General features: G+C 37.1%; 1 protein-coding gene across 1 annotated transcript; it reads right to left on the bottom strand.

The window, feature by feature from the left end:
• Nucleotides 1-714: 714 nt before the first annotated feature.
• Nucleotides 715-22,368, bottom strand: LOC132639358 (DNA topoisomerase 1 beta-like). Its single transcript, XM_060355811.1, has 14 exons — nt 22,297-22,368; nt 21,983-22,207; nt 5,286-5,366; nt 4,357-4,451; nt 4,068-4,224; nt 3,836-3,961; nt 3,279-3,359; nt 2,982-3,072; nt 2,754-2,887; nt 1,923-1,991; nt 1,740-1,829; nt 1,393-1,501; nt 1,134-1,303; nt 715-1,014 (listed from the first exon to the last, which is right to left on the bottom strand). The coding sequence occupies exons 1-14, from the start codon at nt 22,366-22,368 to the stop codon at nt 946-948; spliced, it is 1,569 nt and encodes a 522-aa protein (XP_060211794.1). The 3' UTR covers nt 715-945.
• Nucleotides 22,369-22,746: the final 378 nt, after the last annotated feature.

The raw sequence follows: 22,746 nt of genomic DNA, 5'->3' as shown, positions 1-22,746 counted from the left end.
TTTGGATGGGCCTTGGAGGGTTATTTCTCAACACTATAAATAGAACCTTAAGTCGTTTTTGAAGGGTTCCGACGTTTTATTTCGCAGAGAGCAAGGAGTAAGACTTTTCATCTCAGGGTTATCTCTTTTACCTTCATTATTTCATCTTTTCTTAGATTAAACATGAAAACTGCTTGTTGTAATCTTAATGAGCAGCTAAATTCCCTTGTTCTGGGGTTATGGCCAAAGTATGATTATTGTCGTATGAACTTGAGTTGACGTTTATTATATTTATCATATGAGTTACTTAATCTTGTGTTCGGCTATTATACTGCTTCGCGACCAATAGGATATATATTTGATCCTTAGATTGAACTCGAGAAAGGAATACTAAGACAGAATGAAGATTAAGTAGAGTAGGATCTTAACCCTGGGCATCAGGGAGCGGATTTGCGTCTAGGATAGAGATATATCTAGTTCGCCTATTTGGTTGATATACAGGAAATATAAATGCATTTGTGTAATGTTCATGACCATAGAGATATAAGCGTGAAAGTAATACGAATAGGTGACTAGAGAACTCGAGAGATTTGTAGTCATAATATCAACCCTGTCAATCGTAACTTGATAAAGAATAAGGTTGATGAAAGTGAATGCACAACATAATTATATAAGTGCGGTAACCCTGAAATGTTCTTCTCTCTGTGATAAATTCAAGTCTTAAACAAATGATCATGACAAACTGTTAGCATAATTAGTTAGTTATTTACTTTTCGCATTAGTTTACAAATAATCAAACATTCCACTTTTGTACTTGCATAATTCGTAGTAATAGTGAATTCTCATTAAATCGTTGATCATAAGTCTTTATGGGTACGATATCCGACTTTTACAAATAACTATATTACTTGGCAACCACTTATACTTGCGTGTGCGTTGGGAGCAACAACCGCAACTGCTGAAACTTTAAAATGTGAAGCTTGGCTCAACATGCATTGCCCAGGCAAACTTTGCTAGAAAAGACTTATTGAAAATCTGCATAGAGAAAGGAGCGTCAAAAGAAAAGGACATGACAAGTTGGATGCAGTCAGAGAGAGAGAAAATCTAAGTATATATTTCCATTTTCCAAAGGATGATAGTTTTTTTTGTCTCACCTTTTCGATGGGAACCTCATGACGCTTACACCAGGCAACTGTGATCCTAGGATGCAGATAGTTGATCTTTGATGTGCCTAAAGCCACAGTTTTCAATTCTTCTTTTGTCTCTATTTGCTTCTCAATCTTATCAATCTTCACATTAGTTTGATCTATCTTTTTTTTGTAATCTGCAAACACTCACATGTTAGTAGCTACAAGAAAAGGACCTTCAAGAAAGCACTGAGACTCAGTAAAGCATCAGTAAGTAGCTAGAGACTGTACATTTCAGGGGTCAAATTCCTCTTTGTCTTCCCGTCAGAACTTTTAACTGGAAGTTTTCTTTTTTTAGCCCGAGCCAAATCTACTTCGAGTTCTTCCAAAACAACCTAAATAAAAAGACAATTAAAATCTACCAACGCAAGTTTCACTCAATATATGAAGGCTACAAGTCAATAACCGAAATTTCCTCGTAATGTAGGTAAAACAGATTCAATGGCCAATTTTCCTATCAATTATGAGAAATTAATACACGGTAATTTCCTTATGGAGATGATAAATAAGTAAGTTGATAGATGAGAATATTACTACATAAGGAAGGAACACTAAAGATGAAAACAAAATCACCTTTAATTCTTCTATCTTCTCATTCAACTTTGAAACTTGTAGACTATGCGACTTTGAAACACTACGTTGATGATTGCAGATTATTGCAACCTACAGCGGGAAATGTAAATATAACATCGGAAGATATACCACCATAGCCAAAGCAGACCTATGCAACTATATATCATAATGACATAATGTCACCTCTTTATTTGCCAATTGATACACTGCACATCTCTCAGCAAACTCTCCACCTTGAGTCAGCTTATTCAACTGCAACCAGCAGCAAATCAGTAAAGACAAAAGATAGTTGGACAATGGAAAGGACAAGAAAATAGAACTGAGTCTCCAGTATCTGTTAGACAAACATGGGTGAAAGAAGAAACCTTCTAACTTAAAAGGACGAGGTCAGCTTTTCCCTTTCAATGTCATCAATTAAAATTCATAAATAATTCATTTTTTTGTGAGACTAGAACATTAAAGGTGATATCATTATTGTTCTCAGTTGTTAGTAACAAGTTTCAAAATAGTTTTTCTTCCATGAATGATATGCATTTACATTTTCCTATAAAAACAACATTTTTCACACATCTCCTATCTTCATTTAAAGACTTACAACGTAACACCCAATAAAAAACCTGCAACTTTTACCCAACCAAAACAGAAGCTGACCACTTGTCATGCAATTGAGGTCATACCAATCTACTCCAACTTCTTAAATTTCAGAACCTCCGAATTAGACTCGAGACCTAGGTGGTCAAAGTAAAGCTAGATGCAGCTCCTGCACCTAGGCTAACTCTTCTGCTATGAGGAAGGGTTTGAAAGAGGGAATTCCCCTGATCTTTGACACTATATCAGCAAAGGAAGATAATCTTTTTCTTGTTCCGTCGTGCTGAAAAGGCTATTCATAGACACTTCCTTGCTGAGGTTTAGGAGACCTATACACTTCACTTTATTTATTGCTGCACGCACACAAACTAGTCCACAGAAACCTAAAGTCCGACAAACGTTATCTTTATCTGCAAAGCAACTTACCTGCTGTTCCAATGTAAAAGATGCATTATAAGTACGAAATACTTTTGCTGTGAGGCCAGGCATGAGTTCCTTTAGATGAGCATTAAGCTTACTTGTGTCAAGCTGGTCAAAAAGGTCGTCACCTCCCTTTTTCCCTGAAAATAACAAATAAGTGTGACCACAATATCTTTGCAGGAACATAAAGATACACTAGTAGAATCATTGTCGCAAAGAAGAGCATTTACTAACCACTTCGGAACTGTTGAATAGCTTTGAAAACAGGCTCATACACAGCGACCTCATTTTGGTACCTGATAGAATCTTTACCAAGAAAATCGAACTGAACGAACCGAAGTCAAACCTTTTGTGCATTAGAATCAGATGCAGGAAAATAAGAACCTATGCAGTAGTTATTTCAACAACATCCACAAAATGTGCTCTTGTAGTCTTGTTTGTAACAGAGAGAAAAGTTGTGTGAAACAATTACATACTTTTTCCACAATCAATAATCAACACACTGCCAAGTAGGATGTAAAACCATGTTACCTTCAAAACATTTGGAGGTACTGGTTCTACATTCTCAACCTTCAATGTGCAGCAACCGACTGTATCAGCTTCATCATCATCCTGCATCAGAGCAAAATTTACTAAGATCACCACACAGCTTTTAGATTGCCGATTACTTCTGCAGGCAAAATCACAGCTAGTTGATCCAAAAGAAATAAAAGGTGGAGCTTTGATATTTGATCAAACTCTTTTTTCTGCTTCAAAATTTCTTTTATCATCTAACACAGCTGGTTAGGTGTTCCCTTGGCAGGGAAAAGGCAACTGGAAAAGAAAAGAACTGATAGTACCCATAGTTATCTTCCTGCTTCTGTTCAACTTGATATCCTTTTTTCTTATAAAGGAAAACTAATGAAATGCTGTTGCCGGGGAAATAAACTTTATATGCTTTGACAAAACACGTTTTAACCAGCAACAACTGTCAAATTGGGCATTTTTAACTGTGACATCTATGATGATCCATGTCAGATACCTGGCATCTCCAAAACAAAAGGCAACAGAATAATGGGACCAGACATAAAAAGTTATTTTCCTTGTACCTTCTCATTCCCTGCCCTCAGAGCTAATTTATCAATAAGATAGGTTGCAACTGCGATTTGACGCTTTACAGGATCTTTACTGGTAAAATCCTTCGTATATACAGACCTGATACCCTCTATGTAATCCTGCATTCAGAAGACCGTTGAAATTACCAACCAATACTGTATACATTTCAAAATAAAGAAATTTTCATTGATCAGAAGTCTACCATTGTTTCTTCATCCCAATTACCTTTAAACGCCTTGCTTTCTCATACTTCTCCTTGTCACTTTGCCCTTTCAAGGAACTACTGGCTGCCAGGAAAACGTACTTAAATTCTTTTGGATTAATAGGATCATTCCAGAATGCTAACCATGTTACAGTGTTGTCATGCTTTACTTCCTTCCAGCTGTCCGATAAAAGAAGGGAAGGAAAAGAAACGAAGGCCAAACTTTTACCATGTTATAAAGAGTTCACAACTTTCTCCGACACCAAAGAATAGTAAATTCACCCCATAGTGGGAAAATAGGATGAGAGGGACCTTTCACCAGGGACAGGACATTCTGGTATTGGAGCATCCTTTCCAATATTTATTGTAATGTTACTTGGTCGGATCCGTCTTTTTAGCTTTCCCATCTGTACCATTATTTTACATTTAAAAAAAAAAAAAAAAAACATCTTTCAGTTCCACACTAAACACTTCGAAACATTCACTTACAAAGGACAAAACTCAAGATCATAGAAGAAGAACAGAGGTTATACATATCAATTGTTTTTGACAAGTAGCACATATGAAGAGACATGGAAATCCCATCTAACAATCTTCCTGTGTGGACTTGTGATTATGTTGATGACTTGGTTGAACTTGTGAGCTTAGGAGGTGAACTTGTGGTTGCCTTAGAACTAGCCCTAGGATTTCCAAGAGGTTTGTCTTCCTCTTGAGGATCCTATTATTGTAGGTGATTTTATTGATTGTATTATGGGTGATTAGGATTTAATTCTAGTTATCACTAATACTTCATAAATATTTATGTCTTGCTTCCCATCTTTATCTGCTTCCCAAGTTTCAGTTCCTGTTCTTGCATTTTGGTTTTTATCATTTCTGATGTAGCATCCTCATGAAAAGGTACTAAACAGGACAGATAAATATCTTATTTTGATTGACTTTTACAACTAGCTCATAGAAAATTAAAACACATCAGAGAACTTTGGCTGCTCCAATTGTCCAATCAAGATTTGAGAAAGCTGATTTTAATGGATTGATAGCATTAGCAGAAATTCTCAGAACATAAAAGACGGCGTCAAAAAATAAATATAAAAGGAAAGACGCAGATAAAAGAAAGTGATTATTTGTACAAGCAAATTGGCTGATTAGTAAGAATGTAGTATCATACTCTCCACCAGACAAGTAGTACATACTTATATATCAAAACCAGATAATATTGAAAGCTAAAGATATAGACAAAAAACCTTCTCTTTTACACCATCAACGATAGCCCACATATACTTCTCTTCTTGCTTGAGTTTCTCTTCTTTCAAGGCCTTTTCCTCCTACAAAATAGGCAATTTTCTTAGACCAAAACATATAAAAATAACTAAGAGCTTCACATAATTGGCTATTTGTTCAATGACACTTGTCTTAATCATAATTAGTCCCAGAAGTTTGAATATTGGTTCAAATAAGCCCATATGTCATAACTCCATAAGTTCTCGGATGTTCAATTCAGTCCTTAATTTTACGAAAACTGGCAGTTCTAGTCCTTTTGTTAATATCAGCCTCAAGTTTGCGTTTTAACGTCTCAAAAACTAGTCTTAATTTGTAGCAAATTCATTTTTTAGTGACTTTAAAATATGACAATCTATTAAGGGTTCCAATAGGCATGATAATTGCATAAACAATAATTTAAAATACATAGTTAAAGGGAGATAAAGAATTTGGGCTGATCAAGCCCAAAAGAGAAATATTTATGCAATCGGGTTCGTCTTAAGTCCAATGTATGCGTCATTTTGCTCCAGTTTGGGTTAACTCGATCTAGATACGTTGGTGGGCCTTGTTGGGGCGCACCAATGGGTTTGGGTAGACAAGGATGCAAACGAGTATACGTAACATTCGTACATGCTCACAAATTAAATTAAGTACAAAATTAAGAGGCTATGACAATTTATGACAATGATAAAATGAATTACAAGTCTGTTGGGACAAACCCGTATAAACACAATTAGGTACTGTCACAAAATACCGCAAAAAAAGGCCCAAAATACTGGAAATAAATCGGGGATGAAGACCACAAATGACAGGCCCAAGCAACAGGCCCAAACCAAATTTCATCTCAAATTTTCTAAGTGTCAAAGAATGCTATACCTGATATACCAGTGATATACTGTTTAATTTCTTCTCAAATTTTTCTACGTGTCGAAACTGTGGTATACCTGATATACCAGTGATATACTCTCATATGGAGAGCAAAACCTTTATAGGGCATACCCTCCATATACAACCAACATACACTATATACCCTTTAATATTCTCTCTACATACACCTCTTTTAACTACCCAAAGAGACTAAAAAAATCCCAGAAATGACCCAGATTTTCCAGATTCAAAATATTTAGATTTTATCAAGCAATTAAGCATATAGACAACTTAAGGTTGTAGTCTAAAATAACAAGTTTTAGGCAAAGCTTATCAAATAGTATTCCAGCCAATGAACGGGAAAAGAAAAAACATTTTATACCAAGGCAATGCATAAGAGCTTATGTTCAACGCTTAATGAAGGAAAACAGATTTTTGAAATCAATTTATCACTTAAAGTTCATGATCAGCCTAGGCTAATAGTAAAGGCAGCACTTAACCAAATAATGCTCTTCAAAGTTCCAATTTTTAAGGATAAGTATACAGTTTCCACAAATGCAGCCGCAAACAAAACTTCCAGTCAAGCTAAGCCTATTTATGATAGAGTCTAGAGGTGATAACAAGTAGAATGGTGTACTTAAAGTTAAAATCTAGGCTTGTACCAAACAACATCATTCAAGGTGGGCAATACTCAATTTCTTGAGATTTCAAAACTGCAATTCTCAATCTGTTTTCAAAGTTCAGCTGCATATAGCCTTCTAATGTTGGCTTAAGGGAATTAATTTTACAGGTCTTATACAGTTCAAGTAGGAGGAGTAGGGTTTCACAAGTGAAGACTACATCTAGCAGTTGTGTTTAAAAACACAAGATGCACAATAAATAAGAAGAACGGGACTGCATTATTCTTTTAAATTTTCCTAATCAACTAAAGTGGCCAATTTCAAACAGGACTCAGGAAATGCGCAGTGTCACTAAGAGTCAATACAAGATAAGACACAAATTAAAGGTCAAGGAACAGCCAAGCTAATCAACAAACAAGAAAAACATCTTCATATTTTCAAACTTACAGCACCCTTCCCAAATTTCTCTCAAGCACAAGTAATAGGTTTTTAGGCTGCTTATTTATCATTTTCAGTCCCTCGGCCTTTAAAACAGGTTCTCAGTTCTCAATGTGACAAAACAGTCAAAGGAAGGTAAGAGAAGCATTTTCACAAGTGCCTCAGGTAAGGCATATGCACAAACATAGAAAATAGGTGGGGACATAAGGTGTAATGGGTAATTAAGGTAAGATCCATAATAGAGTAAAAGGAAAGGATGAAACTACCCTAGATGTAAATATGAGCTAAGTTGCAATCACCACAGGCTTCCAATATTGGGAAAATCATGTGAAAACAATTATAAATCCCTAAGAATCCAGACTATAGTTAGAAGGGGCCTGGATACTATTCTGGGTTCCCCAAGCATTATACTAAACACGTCTTGATTCAAACAAGAAAACAGAAGTGGGGAATCACACATATGAACCACAGGAATTCACCATCTAGCTATATATAAAAAAGACACATAAACAGGTGTTGTATTTTCTTTTTTAAAGCAGTTTTGACTTCAATATTTTGACTTTACATAGGTTCAGCAAATTGTAAGTTTCATAGGTTCCCAGTGTGACTTCAAACAAGTAAATTTGGATCAAACTCAGCCTAAAGAAATGATATATTATCACAAACTCCAATACTTAGGCAGAATCCTAAAAGGAAAGTTTGGTCTTAAACCAACTTTCAAGTCCTAGCATGGTTCAGTTTTAAGGCCAATAGGGGAGAAGAATACATATGAAGCAATCTTAGATTTCACAAGCAAATGACAAAAGAGAGGTGATTCATAAAAAGCAAGCACCACACTTAATCTTTAGAACAACTTTAGTCTTAATTTAGATTCCCACACCTAGTTTATTTAGGTGATCATATTAGGTAAAGAGGACCAACTAGTCTTTAAGAAATTCCAAATGTAAAATGCCAGTCACAAGTGACAAACCAACATGAATATTACAAACAAGTAACCAAACAAGACAAATGGTCTATAAGTCATAAGCAAATCAGAAGTGAAAAGAAACTTTAGGTGGGAAGGGTGATAGATTTCAAGAATTCCAAAACTGAGACAAAAAAAAAAGGTTCATGGCACTGTCCTAGGTTACACAATGATGTATTTATGAGCAGTATAGGCTAACAGTGTATGAGGAAACAAATATGTAAGTTGCGGGATTAGACATAGGAAAAGAAGGAAAGAAGGACTTAAATATTTACTATACTTAATTTTAGACTTCCTTTTAAGGTTAAATTTTAGCTTTCTTTAACTTTAACCTCTATATGATTAGGTAAACAAAAGGTATTCCAAAAACTACCTAATCAGAGTAAGCTTACAGAGCACATTACACAATAGCCTAGGCAATCAAACAAGTTTGAAAGAGAGGACAAGTCACAGAAGGGTTACAAACACAATCATAGTCCCAAAGATACTAGCCTAGCTTTCTAATCTTCACTTTCTTAAACAAGAGAACAAGTTCTCTTACTCTTTTTATTTGTTTCCTCTAACAGTTCCCAGAACAGGTGACTCGCATGCATATAAGACCAAACAAGGCTCATACTAACCCAGAAACAAACATGACAAGCTATAAGTCCATCCAGTTCCTATCTTTTTAAACAAATTCTTAGTTTTTAGAGGCATTAAGTCATACTTTGGCCATTTAAAAATACACAAGGCAAATTAAAAAAAAAAAAACTCATTTCTACTTCTTTCTTGGCTTAAGCAGGATTCAATAAGGATGAAATGTATGTAGGTGAGGCAAGGAAGACACAAGAACACAAAGATCCTTTTTTGTAGTCTTAACAGTTATTCTGTTACAGGTAGAAAAATTAGAGGTTCAGGTTTTAGAAGGTTTACAGATTGGCAGGTCTTTTGAAAAACTATTTCTTGCAACTTTTGAACAGAATTAAGCCTTTAAAGGATAAAAACAAGCCCAAATACAAATGAAACAAGTCTACAGAGATTCAGATAACCTCTACTCTATCTCTATGTAAAAAAAAAAAAAACACACACACACACACAGAAACAAGCAACCCATCTCAGTTTTTAATTTTAAGACATCATTAGCCTAGATTCCAGCTATCAATAATGAACACAAGAACACAGTCTCACTTTTAAACTTTAAAAATAGTTTTAGACAAAATCATTGGCAACCAACTATGAGACAGACCCTCAACAACCTATACCTCGCTTAAAATCATGGCATCCAAGATTAATAAACTCAAATGAACTAAAATAGCCTCAAAAACTAAAATCTTCGGAATCTAAAAAAATAAAAGCGAAACAAGCAAAATGGAAGATAAAGCCTCAGATGCTCAAACTAATCAATATAATAGTAACTTATAAGCTAAAACAGACCCTTCTCCTTATTTTAAACCCTTTTTAAACACCAATGTCCACTAACAACACCCCAAAATGCTTAACACTATCCTTATAACAAAAGTAAGCCCTTTAATAGTTAATAACATGGAAGAAACAACAAACATAGTCCAATCTTCAATAAACAGATTTCAATACATAAAACAACTTAAAATAGAGTCTAGAAAACTGAAATAAACCATAGGAGTAATTCCCAAATTTTAGAACAACTATGTCTTACTCAGAATCAAGCTAAATATTCCCATCCAAAACAGTCTCCAAAAATCATCATAGCTTCAAGACATAAGGCTAAAAAAGAAGCATGTAATTATAGTTTCAAACAGATTATATCCAACTAGACTTCTCATCCTGGACATCTAACTAATCTACCCTTAATAATAGACTTTAAGAAAACTTAGACTCCCATATTCAGTCATTTTTTCTTTCTATTCTTCAAACTAGTATGTTATAATACCCATTTAACATAACATTATCTAATATTTAGCTCATTTTATGACTTTAAATAGTAAAACAAACACAGAAATAACAATATGAAGTATTAGACTAAGCATTCATGCCATTTCAAATAGTAAACAAGTTTAAACAAAGCATAATCAAAACTGAAAATAGGAAAAAAAAAAAGGATTAGAATAGGATTTACCTCTGTTTGGGGCAGTCTAAAGATCAAAATGGAGAGATTCAATCAGCTTTCAAACACCAACACTTAAAACTCCTCAAAACTGCCTTTTTTTGTTTTTTCAAAACCTTGTATAATGTGTGTATATCATAATCACATATGTCTTATAGCATTCTCAAAGTAGTATGTTTGTAGTATCTAGATAATGTGTATAAGATATATTTTGGTCTTTTTAGTGTATATGAGTAATAGGAGAGTTATATATTTTGAGTGTTTAAGATTTTTGCCAAAGGGTTTGGATTCTTTTTTCTTTCTTTTCAAATGGCAATGAATGCTTTCTATTTATAGAAAACAATTAGGGCTTTGGGGACAAAAAAGGGAACAGATAAAATACCTAAAATTCCCTTAACCAATTCGAACATTGGGATTTCCCCCTTTAATTCCCCCCATTTGTGTGTCATGGTGCCAAGATAACAGCAGGCTCAAAGGCCCCTGTCCATGGCTCCCATGACACGGGGAAAACAAGAGTAACTTCCCAATTTAGGGTTTCAAATTGAACATGAAAACATGATTAAAACTAAAAATAAAACCTGCAATTAGTAATAGGAGAACAAGGGGAGCAAAAACCCTTAAGAATTTGCTTGAAGAGGCCATAAAATGGCTACGACGAAGATCGCAAAAGAACTCAACCCTAAATCGCCATCGCTGGCCAAGAGAGAAAGAAGACGCACCTCTGGTGTACCAGTTATCGTGCCCACGGTAAACGTTGGGTAGCCAAGTGCGGAGCGGATAACTGCTGAAAGCATCTAAGTAGTAAGCCTACTCCAAGATGAGTGCTCTCCTATTCCGACTTCCCCAGAGCCTCCCGTAGCACAGCCGAGACAGCGACGGGTTCTCTGCCCCTGCGAGGATGGAGCGACGGGGGGGGGGGGGGGGGGGCTTTTGATAACTTTGGTCCCCTTTTAATATATATAGTGCCCCCCCCCCCCCCCCCAAATGTCTTTGTTTTAAAAGGCCCCTTAGGTTTTAGAAAATATTTTCTTAGAGGACCCTATACACAATTAAAACAATAAATACTCAACTTTGCCAAATTACATATTTGTCCAGAATGCCTCCGTAGACCCTTTTTTTTGTAAATTTCAAATTTGGAATATGTCGTTTTAAAATACAAGCTTTAATGTAAGCCCAATATTGACATAGTTTTGGATAATTTTTTAAGATGAAAAAAATGCGATAAAAAATGAACCGTAATTTGTACGTCATTTTAATTGCTGAATTTCCTGAATTTAGACGGAGCGGGATACGTGTCTTCTTTTGAATTGTATTTATGAAAGAAAATAACTCGTAATTTTTTGCGATTGTTAATTTTTTATACAAATAATGATTAAACGCCAATTTTTGCAATATTCTCGAGACATTTAGATTTTTAAAATTTTAAGGGTATCCTTGCTCCGTCTTGGACTCGGGAAATTTGAAAAATTAAAATACGCGTTTTATGAGGTGAAAATTAGATGTCAACAATTACCCCTTCGAAGTTCAAGGATGGCAAGGCTATCCTTGAGCTGCGAATTTAACAAACCTAATTTTTACCGAATAAAAGAAATTACAGCACTTCTCGCGCAAAATTTCGGAAGTATGGTCGTACCCTGGTTTCTGGGCTTCCTACATATCTCAGGCTAAATAAGAATTCAGGCCGTTTGTAATTCTGACTCTATGAGGACCACGAAATAAAGAGTTTTCTTTGAACTATCTGTCACGACCCAAACCAATGAGCCGCGACGAGCACCCGACCACTACTAATCGAGCACCCCTAAACTCACTCCCACTCTGTACTAAACAACTTGGTGGTCAACTTTGACTGATATGCCACTGGTACCGTTCGCGGTAGCATTTATACGATATATCTTATCTCAAAATTCCACGAAACATGCATATGGATATGTGTATGTAATCATACTAGCAGAGGATGACAATGCAGACCAACTTGGTCACTGTATATACTGCTCACAAAATTAAGGGACAACTAAAAGCACATGACGACCCCCACTACATATACACTGTCTATAGGCCTATATGGAATATAGATTACAAAAAGGACAGGACAAGGCCCTGCCATACCTATATATGTACATGTCAAAAGGCATACCAAAGGGCTAGAGCTCTGTCCAAATGGAGCTTGCTGGCTAGAACTGGAAAGAGGTCCTACTAGTCTGGCTCACTCGGCTGGCTATCTAAACTTGCGGGCATGAACGCAGCATCCACAAGAAAGGACGTCAGTACGAGTAATGTACCGAGTATGTAAGGCATGAATAATAATATAGTAAAAGATACCGAACATGAAAAATAACATAATGAGAAATATAGAGCATAACATGAGCTAAGGAAATAACCTGTACATATGGTTGCCTCTTAAGGCAGATACCATGCATGCTTAACTTTCAAAAGAAAATATGTCTCATATACATATATAACATAATCATTATCCCGCATCCGGGGTAACCATCTCATGCCGCCCATTAGTGGTGCTGCCCGTGCCATGTAGACACTGTGTATAAGCTTCCCGCCTTAGCGGTGCTGCCCGGCCATCTAGGCATGGTGTAATCATCATCATATACCTAAGCATGCATAAGAGCCCAATTAAAAGCTATAAATTTATCGGAGTGACGTAAGGTCGGTAACCTCTGATTACATTATGGAATGATCATCATCGCTATTTCTCACCTCGGAGGAACGAATAACATGAGATGAGATTCATCAACAATGAATATAATTGAGAGAATCAAGAAATAGCTCAACATTCTCATATTCACATTGAAATCATAAGCTTGGGACTTTTAAACATGAAATCATCATCATCATAATTGTCATAGAAATATTCTCATATTTGACATCATCATTGTCATTTTAAAAACATGTCCATCGTTGTTGTCATAAGAGCTTACGGAATCATAAATCTTTGATTTGGAAAATACAAACATTTTGGAAAGCATTTATGAATTATCAGGAAAGGAGTCATGCCTTTGAATCATAAACTTCTAACTTGTGGAAGTAAGGAGGTTATGAAAATATATAGGGAATTATAACATAGGAATTTCTAGAAATAGAATCATCGTCATCATAAAACATGCTTATCTTTAGCATGATAAGAACTCTATGAATCATGAATCTCTAGCTTTTGAGAATAAGAACATTCTTGGAAAATATTTATGGATTCACAGAAAGGGATCATGGGACATTTGGAAAACATCTATTGGATTCATAAGAAAGAAATCATGCCTTTAGAAGAAAGGGACTAGCCTTAACATACCTGAAAATTCATGTCTCGGTTCTTCCACCTATTTCCGATCTTGAAATCTACATATAAGACCATTCATGCTATAATTAGGTCCATTGTTATATACTTATCCTAAGCCTTCAAATAAATCTTTCTAGAATCTGTCAAAATTTCAGTAGCATCTCCTCTGCTTATATGCCTAGCCCAAAACCGTAATTCAGCAACCAACAACAACAACATCAATACCAACATTAAAAACATCACTTCCAACACAAACATGTGCCATAAAACAGCCCACACGTTATTTTCCAACTTCCATAACTAACCAACTTACTATACAATTATCTAATGACTTTATCTTCATAAATAAGCCTTAAATAATACCAAAAGAGAAAGATTCATACCTTTTTCTTGTCCAAATGATAATATCTTCAAGATTCCACCTTGAATCCAAGCCAAATCCAACGCAAAATAATACTGTGATCACTACTACGCACTATCCGAGCCTTGATTAAGCAAAATCACTTCAAACCCTCAACTTTTTTATGACATAATTGTCCTTTGTGTTGCTGCTCTTAATCTGATTTTTTTTGGTGAAAAAAATGGGGGTTTTCCCCTTTTATAAGTTCCAATTCGGGTCGGGGTCACTGTAGCATTTTATTGTAGCAGGTCGGTTACTGATGTCCTATCGACAAGCGGTTTATTGCGTTAGAAACTAGATTCGACGAACTTCATTTTAGGATTTTGTTTCATATCAAAACACTTCATATGCTAAGAGATATTCTTCCCTCAAGTTGGACCAAAATTATCACACGAAACTTTACCCATCTTTTCTCCAAAGTCGTACTATTTCATTTATTCCACTCATTTCCTTATAAACCTTCCAGTGTACCTTATATACTTCCTTCACTCATTAAATATACTTAATAATGCTTGCTCTTTATATTCCAAAGTGGTTTTACTTAACCATAACTCAACGTACTTATGTTTCAAATTTGATAAGTGCTTCTTCGAAGATACGGGGTGTAACATTCTTCCCTCCTTAAAAACATTCGTCCTCGAATGTTCTAGTGCGCCGATCCTCAATATCTTCATTGAATTTTTTATTCAATTACCGTATACTTATAGTATAATTTGGTCTGTTTCATCCCGTTCTTTCTTAGCTCTTTATCAAATTCATTTGTGAGTACAGTCTTCAATCCTCGTGCATATAATCACAAGTCAACTAGTATTTTGTTCTCATTCTGTCTTCATTCATGTGGTTTAACTGGCCACGCCATGGCTACTCGCCGTCCTGCGAGCGTCCTTCCTCTTCGTTCCTCATTTTTTTTATTAACGAATAACTCCCTTGCTCGAATACTTCACTTTCTTTTGTTGATTTCTCCGATACATCTTGGCTATCCCTACTTGTACTTGTTGAGCTTAGATACGTGCTTGATTATCCCCTCGTAATTCATCAGCCAAGCTCTCTGATTCATCGTAAATTTTCTTATAATAACGTCCAGTTTCTTGTTCAGTAGTACTCTGCTACTGAAAAATCCTTACTCTTAACGGTTACATTTCTTCAACCATCCGTCTTAATTCCTTTCCATGATCAGTTATAACCATATCCTCAATACAATCTCTTAACGGTTCCTAATGTTCCATCACTATCTTTATTATTCCTCGTAGCGGGATTATATAATGCGATGAACCAATAATCATAGTTCGAACTGGTCTATAGCTCATAATATCTTCGAGTTCTTGTCAAAACTCTTCCTTTAATTCCTTTGCCTTAAATTTTGCAGTATAACTTATAATTTATAGAGTTAGGGCAATTCTCACTTTACCACAACTTCTTTTCCAACATCAGTATGGTATACTTACCCTTGACTTCCTCATTCCAGTGATCACTTAGTTAGCTGTCATTCCTTGTTGGCTTCCCGGTGTGTCCATTCCCATCTACGGGGCATAATCTTACGCTGATGGTTCATATAATTCTATAATACATACCCTTATGTTTAGTATGGTTAGTGACCCGTGATGTACTTTCTAATTCCTGGTGATGCTGCTGCTTTTCTATCTGCACCCACATCGTTCTTCCTTTCTTTAGAGATCACTATACCGCTTATCATTACTCCTTTTGTTAAGATTCTCATATTTTTCCTTTAATATCAAGATTTTCTTCCGTTGTAACCCAAAGTGTCCTTTGTACTCATCATCCATTTCGTTATTCTCTTTGTAGTTAGCTTGCAGGCCTTTCTTACTCTCTTTATTACTCTTTAGGATACGTAGTTGTCTATTTAGGTGCGGCACAAATTTTCCTGGTCTAGAAATATCATATCTCACGCCCGCATAAAGTATGCTCTTAATCCATTTTAATTCCTTTTCATACCTGCTTTGTGGTATGCTTATCTTTAATTCATTTCTGCTCCATCTTAATGCATTCTTGATATGCCACTACGTCCCAAATTTTGGCCTCTTTAAGCTAACATCTTTCTTTCTTTGGAATTTTGATAATGCCATACCTCATTTCAGGACTAAATCTGCTCTTCCCCAGTTTTAAAGGGTGTTCTTTTACACTAGTAACTCCCGTGTATCAGTAGTCATCGGCCAACCCTAACGATCCTTCAACTCTTTTGGTCTCTTATAATACCGGAGTTCTCTCATCGTATAGCTTGACCTATTTTCTTTTCTGCTAATCGAGGGCTTTGCATTTAAACGAAATGCTTATGCATTACAAATCCATTCTTACTGCCTTCTTTAAGGCCCTTCTACTTCTCCCTTTTATGATTGAAGATTTCCCGAATTAACGGGTTAATGGGGACATTGGAATTCATCATAACATTTTACGGAACGTTTGGTTACACTTTGCTCTTTTTATTTTCTCGCCTTCCTCCACGACTATTATCACTGAAATTTTTCTTACTCTGAGTTTCCGGTTTCACTTTACGTCTACACTATATCATTGAGAGTTAATATGCTACACTCTTCCACTTCCATTATCAATCCCTTTATTCACTTAGCTCACTTAGCCAAAATTTTCTTTGACTACTTATTTGCATCCCACCTATGCGTTGTAGTTCTTCCAGTGTTCTGCCACTTCTTGTTCGTGTCGTAAAAACCTTGAAAATATACTCTCTTCTTTCTTCTCCTTCCTGCCGTTAAGGCTAGTCCATACTCATGAATATTTCCCATATATCCTTCTATTTCCTTTATAATCGAATCTCGGTATTCCTTATCCTCATCCTATGTCATTGATGTACTACCTCCCGGTTAGCTTTGTTAATTCATTATCCTCTCGCTTGTCCTTGGTGATTGCTCAATTTTTCTTTTCTTCCCTTCTTCTTCTCTCTTGTCCTTTTGACCAGCCCATTAGTGTACCTTTCCTACTTTCATCCTCAAACCTTCCTTGAGTTCCTTCCTCCTTGAGCACCCTTCTCTGCTTGTTATATTATAGTATTGACCCTGAAGTTCATGAAATATTCCTTTAAACGTGCAAATTCGTTCTATTCTTAAATCATCTTTTAGGAAATCTTCTCCGTTTCCGAGGCAACCGTGTCAGTAGCTTCTCCGTTTCCGAGGCAACCGTGTCAGTATAACTACACATTTATCCCTTTATGTACCTCTCGAGAGCTGAAAATCTCTTAGTATCTTGCAAGGCCTGATCATTCTCTCTCTTACTTCACATCCCTGTTTGTGGTTACTATCCTTTAATCCCACTTATCGAAGCCTGTTCTCTGACCCCACACATTCATCTTTTGTTCCTTATACTTTTTCCTTTGCTCTAGACATTCTAATCTTCTACTTCCTATATACTCACTTTCTTTCTTTCCTTGATGTTATTGCATTAGGACTTTCCGACTCTAACCTGTAGTGACAATAACATCAACTTGCCTTGTAACATTTGTCACTTGAACTTCACTACCCTGTTCGATTAATGCCTTCAGTATATAGCAACGTCGGTTGCTAGGACACATATACCGGTTGGCACGGCCACATATGGGATGTCATACACATACATATATATGTTTACTAACGCCTCGCTTACAAAGTATTTCCAAATACTATTCGGACTCATCCTAATTCTAGAGCTGTGATGCACCTTCTTTCTTTTTACCGGTCTAGTCTGCCTCATCCTTCGCGACCTTTTAAGGTTTCCAACCACTCCGCATACTCCAATTTCCCTTAGGCTACTCTAACTTCTCATCTGTCTCTTATATCTAAATTTGTAGGACTCTTAGTACACTTCCCAGGAGGGTCACCCATCCTAGTATTACTCTCACCCCAGCACGCTTAACCTTAGAGTGCTAATGGGATCCAGTGTGCTAGTGCTGGTATGATCGCATCTACCCTACTGTGTGACCTTTATCGCATGACCTAGAACAAGTTGAATTTCTAACGGATTCCAATAAATTCTCATAATGCATCTCCCTCCGGATGAAAAGGGATCTCTTACTCTTCCGACTAAGCAAATGCTAATTTGGCCTTTGAAATCCTCAATAACCACCTTCAATCTGAATGTATGACTACTTTTCATCCTAAATTTCAAGATTCCCAATGGTGGCGAAAACACCTTGATCGTAGTTACTTATAAATACTTTGGTTATTGGTCCCTTTAGGATTTCCGTTCGCTGCTATTAAGTCATAACCTACAGTAAACGCACAAACATAGGAAATTCCAATAAAAGACCCATATACCTGTAGTCCATCTGGTGGGCTATAAAGTGAAGTGTGCTCTTCATCATTGTCTTCCCACAGTTTTCTAGTTTGGCCTTCGTCATCACCCCCATCCGAATCAGAAGGATACGGGTAATCCGGCAGCTCCTGGTTTACTGCCGGCCAGGATAGAGGGCTAGAGTAATCAGTAACACTCACTGGGGTAGCTGGTCTGACGTAGTGCTCAACCATAGGAGCAACAGGTACGGCCTCGGGAATCTCCTCCTCCGGTGTCCCATACGAACCCTCATACGGGTCCGTGTCATTACTATCCTCCAACGGATCCTCCTCTATGGAAGTCAGAAACTCTGGAGGAATCGTCACTGGGTCGTCAGAGAGCCTCGGACAGTGAGGGTGCTAAGAAGGCCCCTAAACTTACTCCCACTCTATACTAAACAACTTGGTGGCCCACTTTGACTGATATGCCACTGGTACCGTTTGCGGTAGAATTTATACGATAGATCTTATATCAAAATTCCACGAAACATGCATATGGATATGTGTATGTAAGCATACTAGCAAGGATGACAACGCAGACCAACTTGGTCACCGTATATACTACTCACAAAATTAAGGGACAACTGAAAGCACATGATGACCCCCACTATATATACACTTTCTACAGGCCTCTATGGAATATAGATTACAAAAAGGACAGGACAAGGCCCTGCCATACCCATATATGTACATGTCAAAAGGTATACCAAAGGGCTAGAGCTCCGGTCCAAATGGAGTTTGCTGGCTGGAATTGGAAAGAGGTCCTACTGGTCTGGCTCACTCAGCTGGCTATTTGAACCTACGTGACAGGCGGGAATACTTACCAAAATTTGATACGATCAAATTACACTTATTATTGGTATAACGCGGACGTTGTCAAATATAGTAACCCAACAAGGTTGGGGTCGAATCACAAAGAGAATATGGCGTGAAAAGTACTGAATGAGTATTCTACTAATCTTGCGGTCCTGGTGTATTCCGGAAAAAGGGTTTTATAGGAGATTTGGTTTGTGGACTAATTTAAAATGACTAGGAATTTAAAGTTGTAAATATATGGAGAAAAAGAACGAGGTTGTGTCCCCGTCAGATAAAGTGTTTGATCATGGATCTTGATCTTGATATACTTCTAACGGATCGTTTGCATGGATGCATTAACCTATATATCAATCTAGACTATTTCCCAATAAGAAAAGATTATTTCTTTCTATTCTTTTCCCAAAGATAAGAAAGCATGCATGAAGAACGGTTAATTATGCCAAGTAAATTCCTCTTAATTCTAAGTGAATTTATTAAACAAGGGTTATGCCTTGAGCTCTTGTTATTTGTTCTTACCAAACCCTAGTTATTTTCCCAAATAAACCACAATTTATGGCGTTAGCTAATGTTTGCAACCACTAACTATATGATGAAAACGAAGAACAAATAAACCCTAACAATCCATTATGCGTATATCACTAACAATCACCAATCACAAAACACCCATCCTTGGGTTCACAACCTTAGTAACGGTGTTTAGCTACTCATGGCAACAAGAAAACAGTAAAAAGATGAAGATTGCATAATTGAATTGGTACTAAAACTTATAAATAAAATTGGAAATTAAGCGATTGTAATTGTCTTGAACACTTTGAAAGATACTAAGAACAAATTGTCTCAACACCAATCTCAGAATTTTAGAATTCAAAGTATGAAAAGTGATAAAAAAATATTCAAAACCCTATTGGCTATTTATAAGAGTCAAATCCTTCTTCAATCTAGACAAAATCATGTCACCCGCGCGAAAAGAGTAATGTACGCCCCGTCCTTGTAAAACACGGCCTTTGAATAACTTCCAAGTGCAGAAGAAGTACGGGCAAATGTACGTCCCGTCTTTTGGAGTACGGGACGTACTCTCAGGACGTTCTTTCCCTCAATGTTGTATCGTTTCTCTGTTACTTCCAGCCAAAAGACTGGCAACAGGTACGGTCCGTCCTTATAAGTACGGGACGTACTTTCCTCAAATCTTACAGAGACTTCAGTGGCTTTCCTTCAAAGTGCGGGGAACAGGTACGGGGCGTACTTTGATGTACGACCCGTCCTTCTTCGCGTTTTTATCCAATTTGCTTAATTCTCCATCTTTGGACTCCTACAATGCCAAATACCTAAAACACATCAAATTGACCAAGACTTGCTCAAAAATACCAAAACTTATAGCTAAAAGCGTCGAATGTGCCGTCAATCCCCAGCAGATCAACACCCCCAACTTAAAGTCTTTGCTTGTCCTTAAGCAATTCATATAGCATAATGACTCAATATAACACCTAGATATCACAAAGTAATAATGTCTACATTGGTTTTGACTCTGAACTACCGGCATGCACGTTTCCTTCCAAGGACCACCCCATTTTTCTATTTTCAAACATTATGCATAATTCAAGAATGCTATGAATAACAATGATGCTTCAATGCATGACATTACATTATCGAACATGTCATCATGCACACAAATTCTACTTTAGGCGGTCACTTTATTTTGCTCAATTCTCATCCTTATGCCCTCACATGGACCAAAGAATGTCCCAACACACATATATACAACAAGAATGGGACGAAGATGAAAGAGAAGAGAAAAACACTCACACTCACAAAGAAATTCATATCTACACATGCAAATACCATAGGCTTGCCCTTATTTTCTATGTTTTCATCCTAGGCTCGTTCAATTGTGATCACATTAGGACTTGTTTTGGCTTGTAATGTAGGCTTAGGGACGGGTAGGATACTTTTTGGATATTAGTGATTCACCCTCCTTGAACACTACAACATCTCTTCACCATAATTCACCTCTTTTATTTCCAACCCCTTCATTTTCTTTCAAGTTTTCGACTGCGATGTGATTTTATTCCTAACCAACTTACAACTCTTTTTGTGTTACAATTTTCTTATATATATATATATATATACCTCATCGATTCTCCACTACCAACCTCCACCACCCCCAACTTAAGCATTTTGCCTCATATATCTAGTAGTATCAAGGAGGGAATGGGTACGAAGATGGATTAATTGCACAAAGGGTAAGGTTTCATAATTGGCTAGCCAAGAAAAAGGTCAAAAGGCTCAAAAAGGGAAACTAGGGATATTTTCGTTTTTGGTAAGGCTTATTTAGGCAAAGTGACTATTTACACAAAAAAAGCCTAAGATTATCTCACAACCAACTGTCCTTCGGATTTAAACACGACCAACCGGGCAAGTTCTAGATTATACAAGCATAAATAGAACAAAACTAATAACTCGCACACACATTGTCATAAAGACAATTATTTACACTTGTGGTCTCCTAAGTAGTCATTTATCACACACAATACCCCAATAATAATAATAATAATGTCATACAAAGATTCAAATCATGTCAATCGATAGTTGTTTCTACGTATGCATTTTTTTTCACAGGTTCGAGGGGTCCAAATTTTTCACCAAACCACAACATCATGCCAAAAGTTACAGAGCAACACCAAGTAAGTCAAGACTACTCTATTCAACCTAAACAAACAACCTAAACATGCCAGTTTCAACAAAACGAAACCCCTCGGGAAAAGAACTCTGGCAAAGAAAAGCCGAGGAGGTTCCTAAACAAATATCTACACTATAACAATGCTAGAAATCCCCACCCCCAACTGAAAATCATGAAATGTACCCAATGCATCAACTGTAACTACTCTAAGGGTAAGGAATACCTGGCAGCACTAGGTGCTAGGATCAGTTGGAGGCACTGGTCCCCCTTATGTCTGGACTGGGAATAATTCTGACATATCCTTCATAGTTTGACTAGAGGATGCGCCAGTAATACTGCTCGTTAGTGCTAGAGGGAGATTGTTAAACATCAATCTCTCCGTGGCAATCTGAATATGCTCCTCCTCATCCTCCGCTGTCCGAGCCAGCATCTCCAACTCTTTTGCCCGAGGAACTGTATCTTCCGCTACTTGTTTCCCTCTATCAGTAAGGGGTGCAGTATCCTCCTAGGGCATCAAATTCACAATATTTATTAATGAAGAGAGATCCACCTTGCACGGCCGAGGGGGATCCTCAGCTGAGGGGGCTCCTCAACCACACTCTGGTCACGTGCCTGTAAGGACAACATATCAGCATTTAGCCGATCTAGCTCAGCTCTCATACCCATCACATCACCACCCGAACCTGCACACTCCAAAGCAACCAACCGTGCCTCAAACCTGTCAAGTCTCACCTGATATAACTCCTAGGCCTGGTTGGCAACGGTTGTCACTGGTGCTAAGGCAATGTCTATCTGCTTCTTCACATACTTCTCCATCTGCCTAGCTAAAATCCTCGATTGCTCATCAGCTTGTGCAGCCTGAATTACCACTCGTCGAAAATTCTCCTTGTTGAATGCGAATGGATCTTGGGAAGACTGATTGGTGGTTGAAGGACTAGTATGGTCTCTCTGTCCTTCCGACGGATGCAAAGGCACTATGCTAGTGACCTGATGCTATGTCACTGCTGTGGGAGGCGCCTCCGTGGCAGGTGCCTCGGTGGTATC

The sequence above is a fragment of the Lycium barbarum genome, chromosome 5, assembly GCF_019175385.1.
Source record: "Lycium barbarum isolate Lr01 chromosome 5, ASM1917538v2, whole genome shotgun sequence".
In the NCBI taxonomy this organism is placed as follows: domain Eukaryota; kingdom Viridiplantae; phylum Streptophyta; class Magnoliopsida; order Solanales; family Solanaceae; genus Lycium; species Lycium barbarum.
Note: the sequence above shows the minus strand (reverse complement) of the source record. Positions and strands in the feature narration are given on the sequence as shown.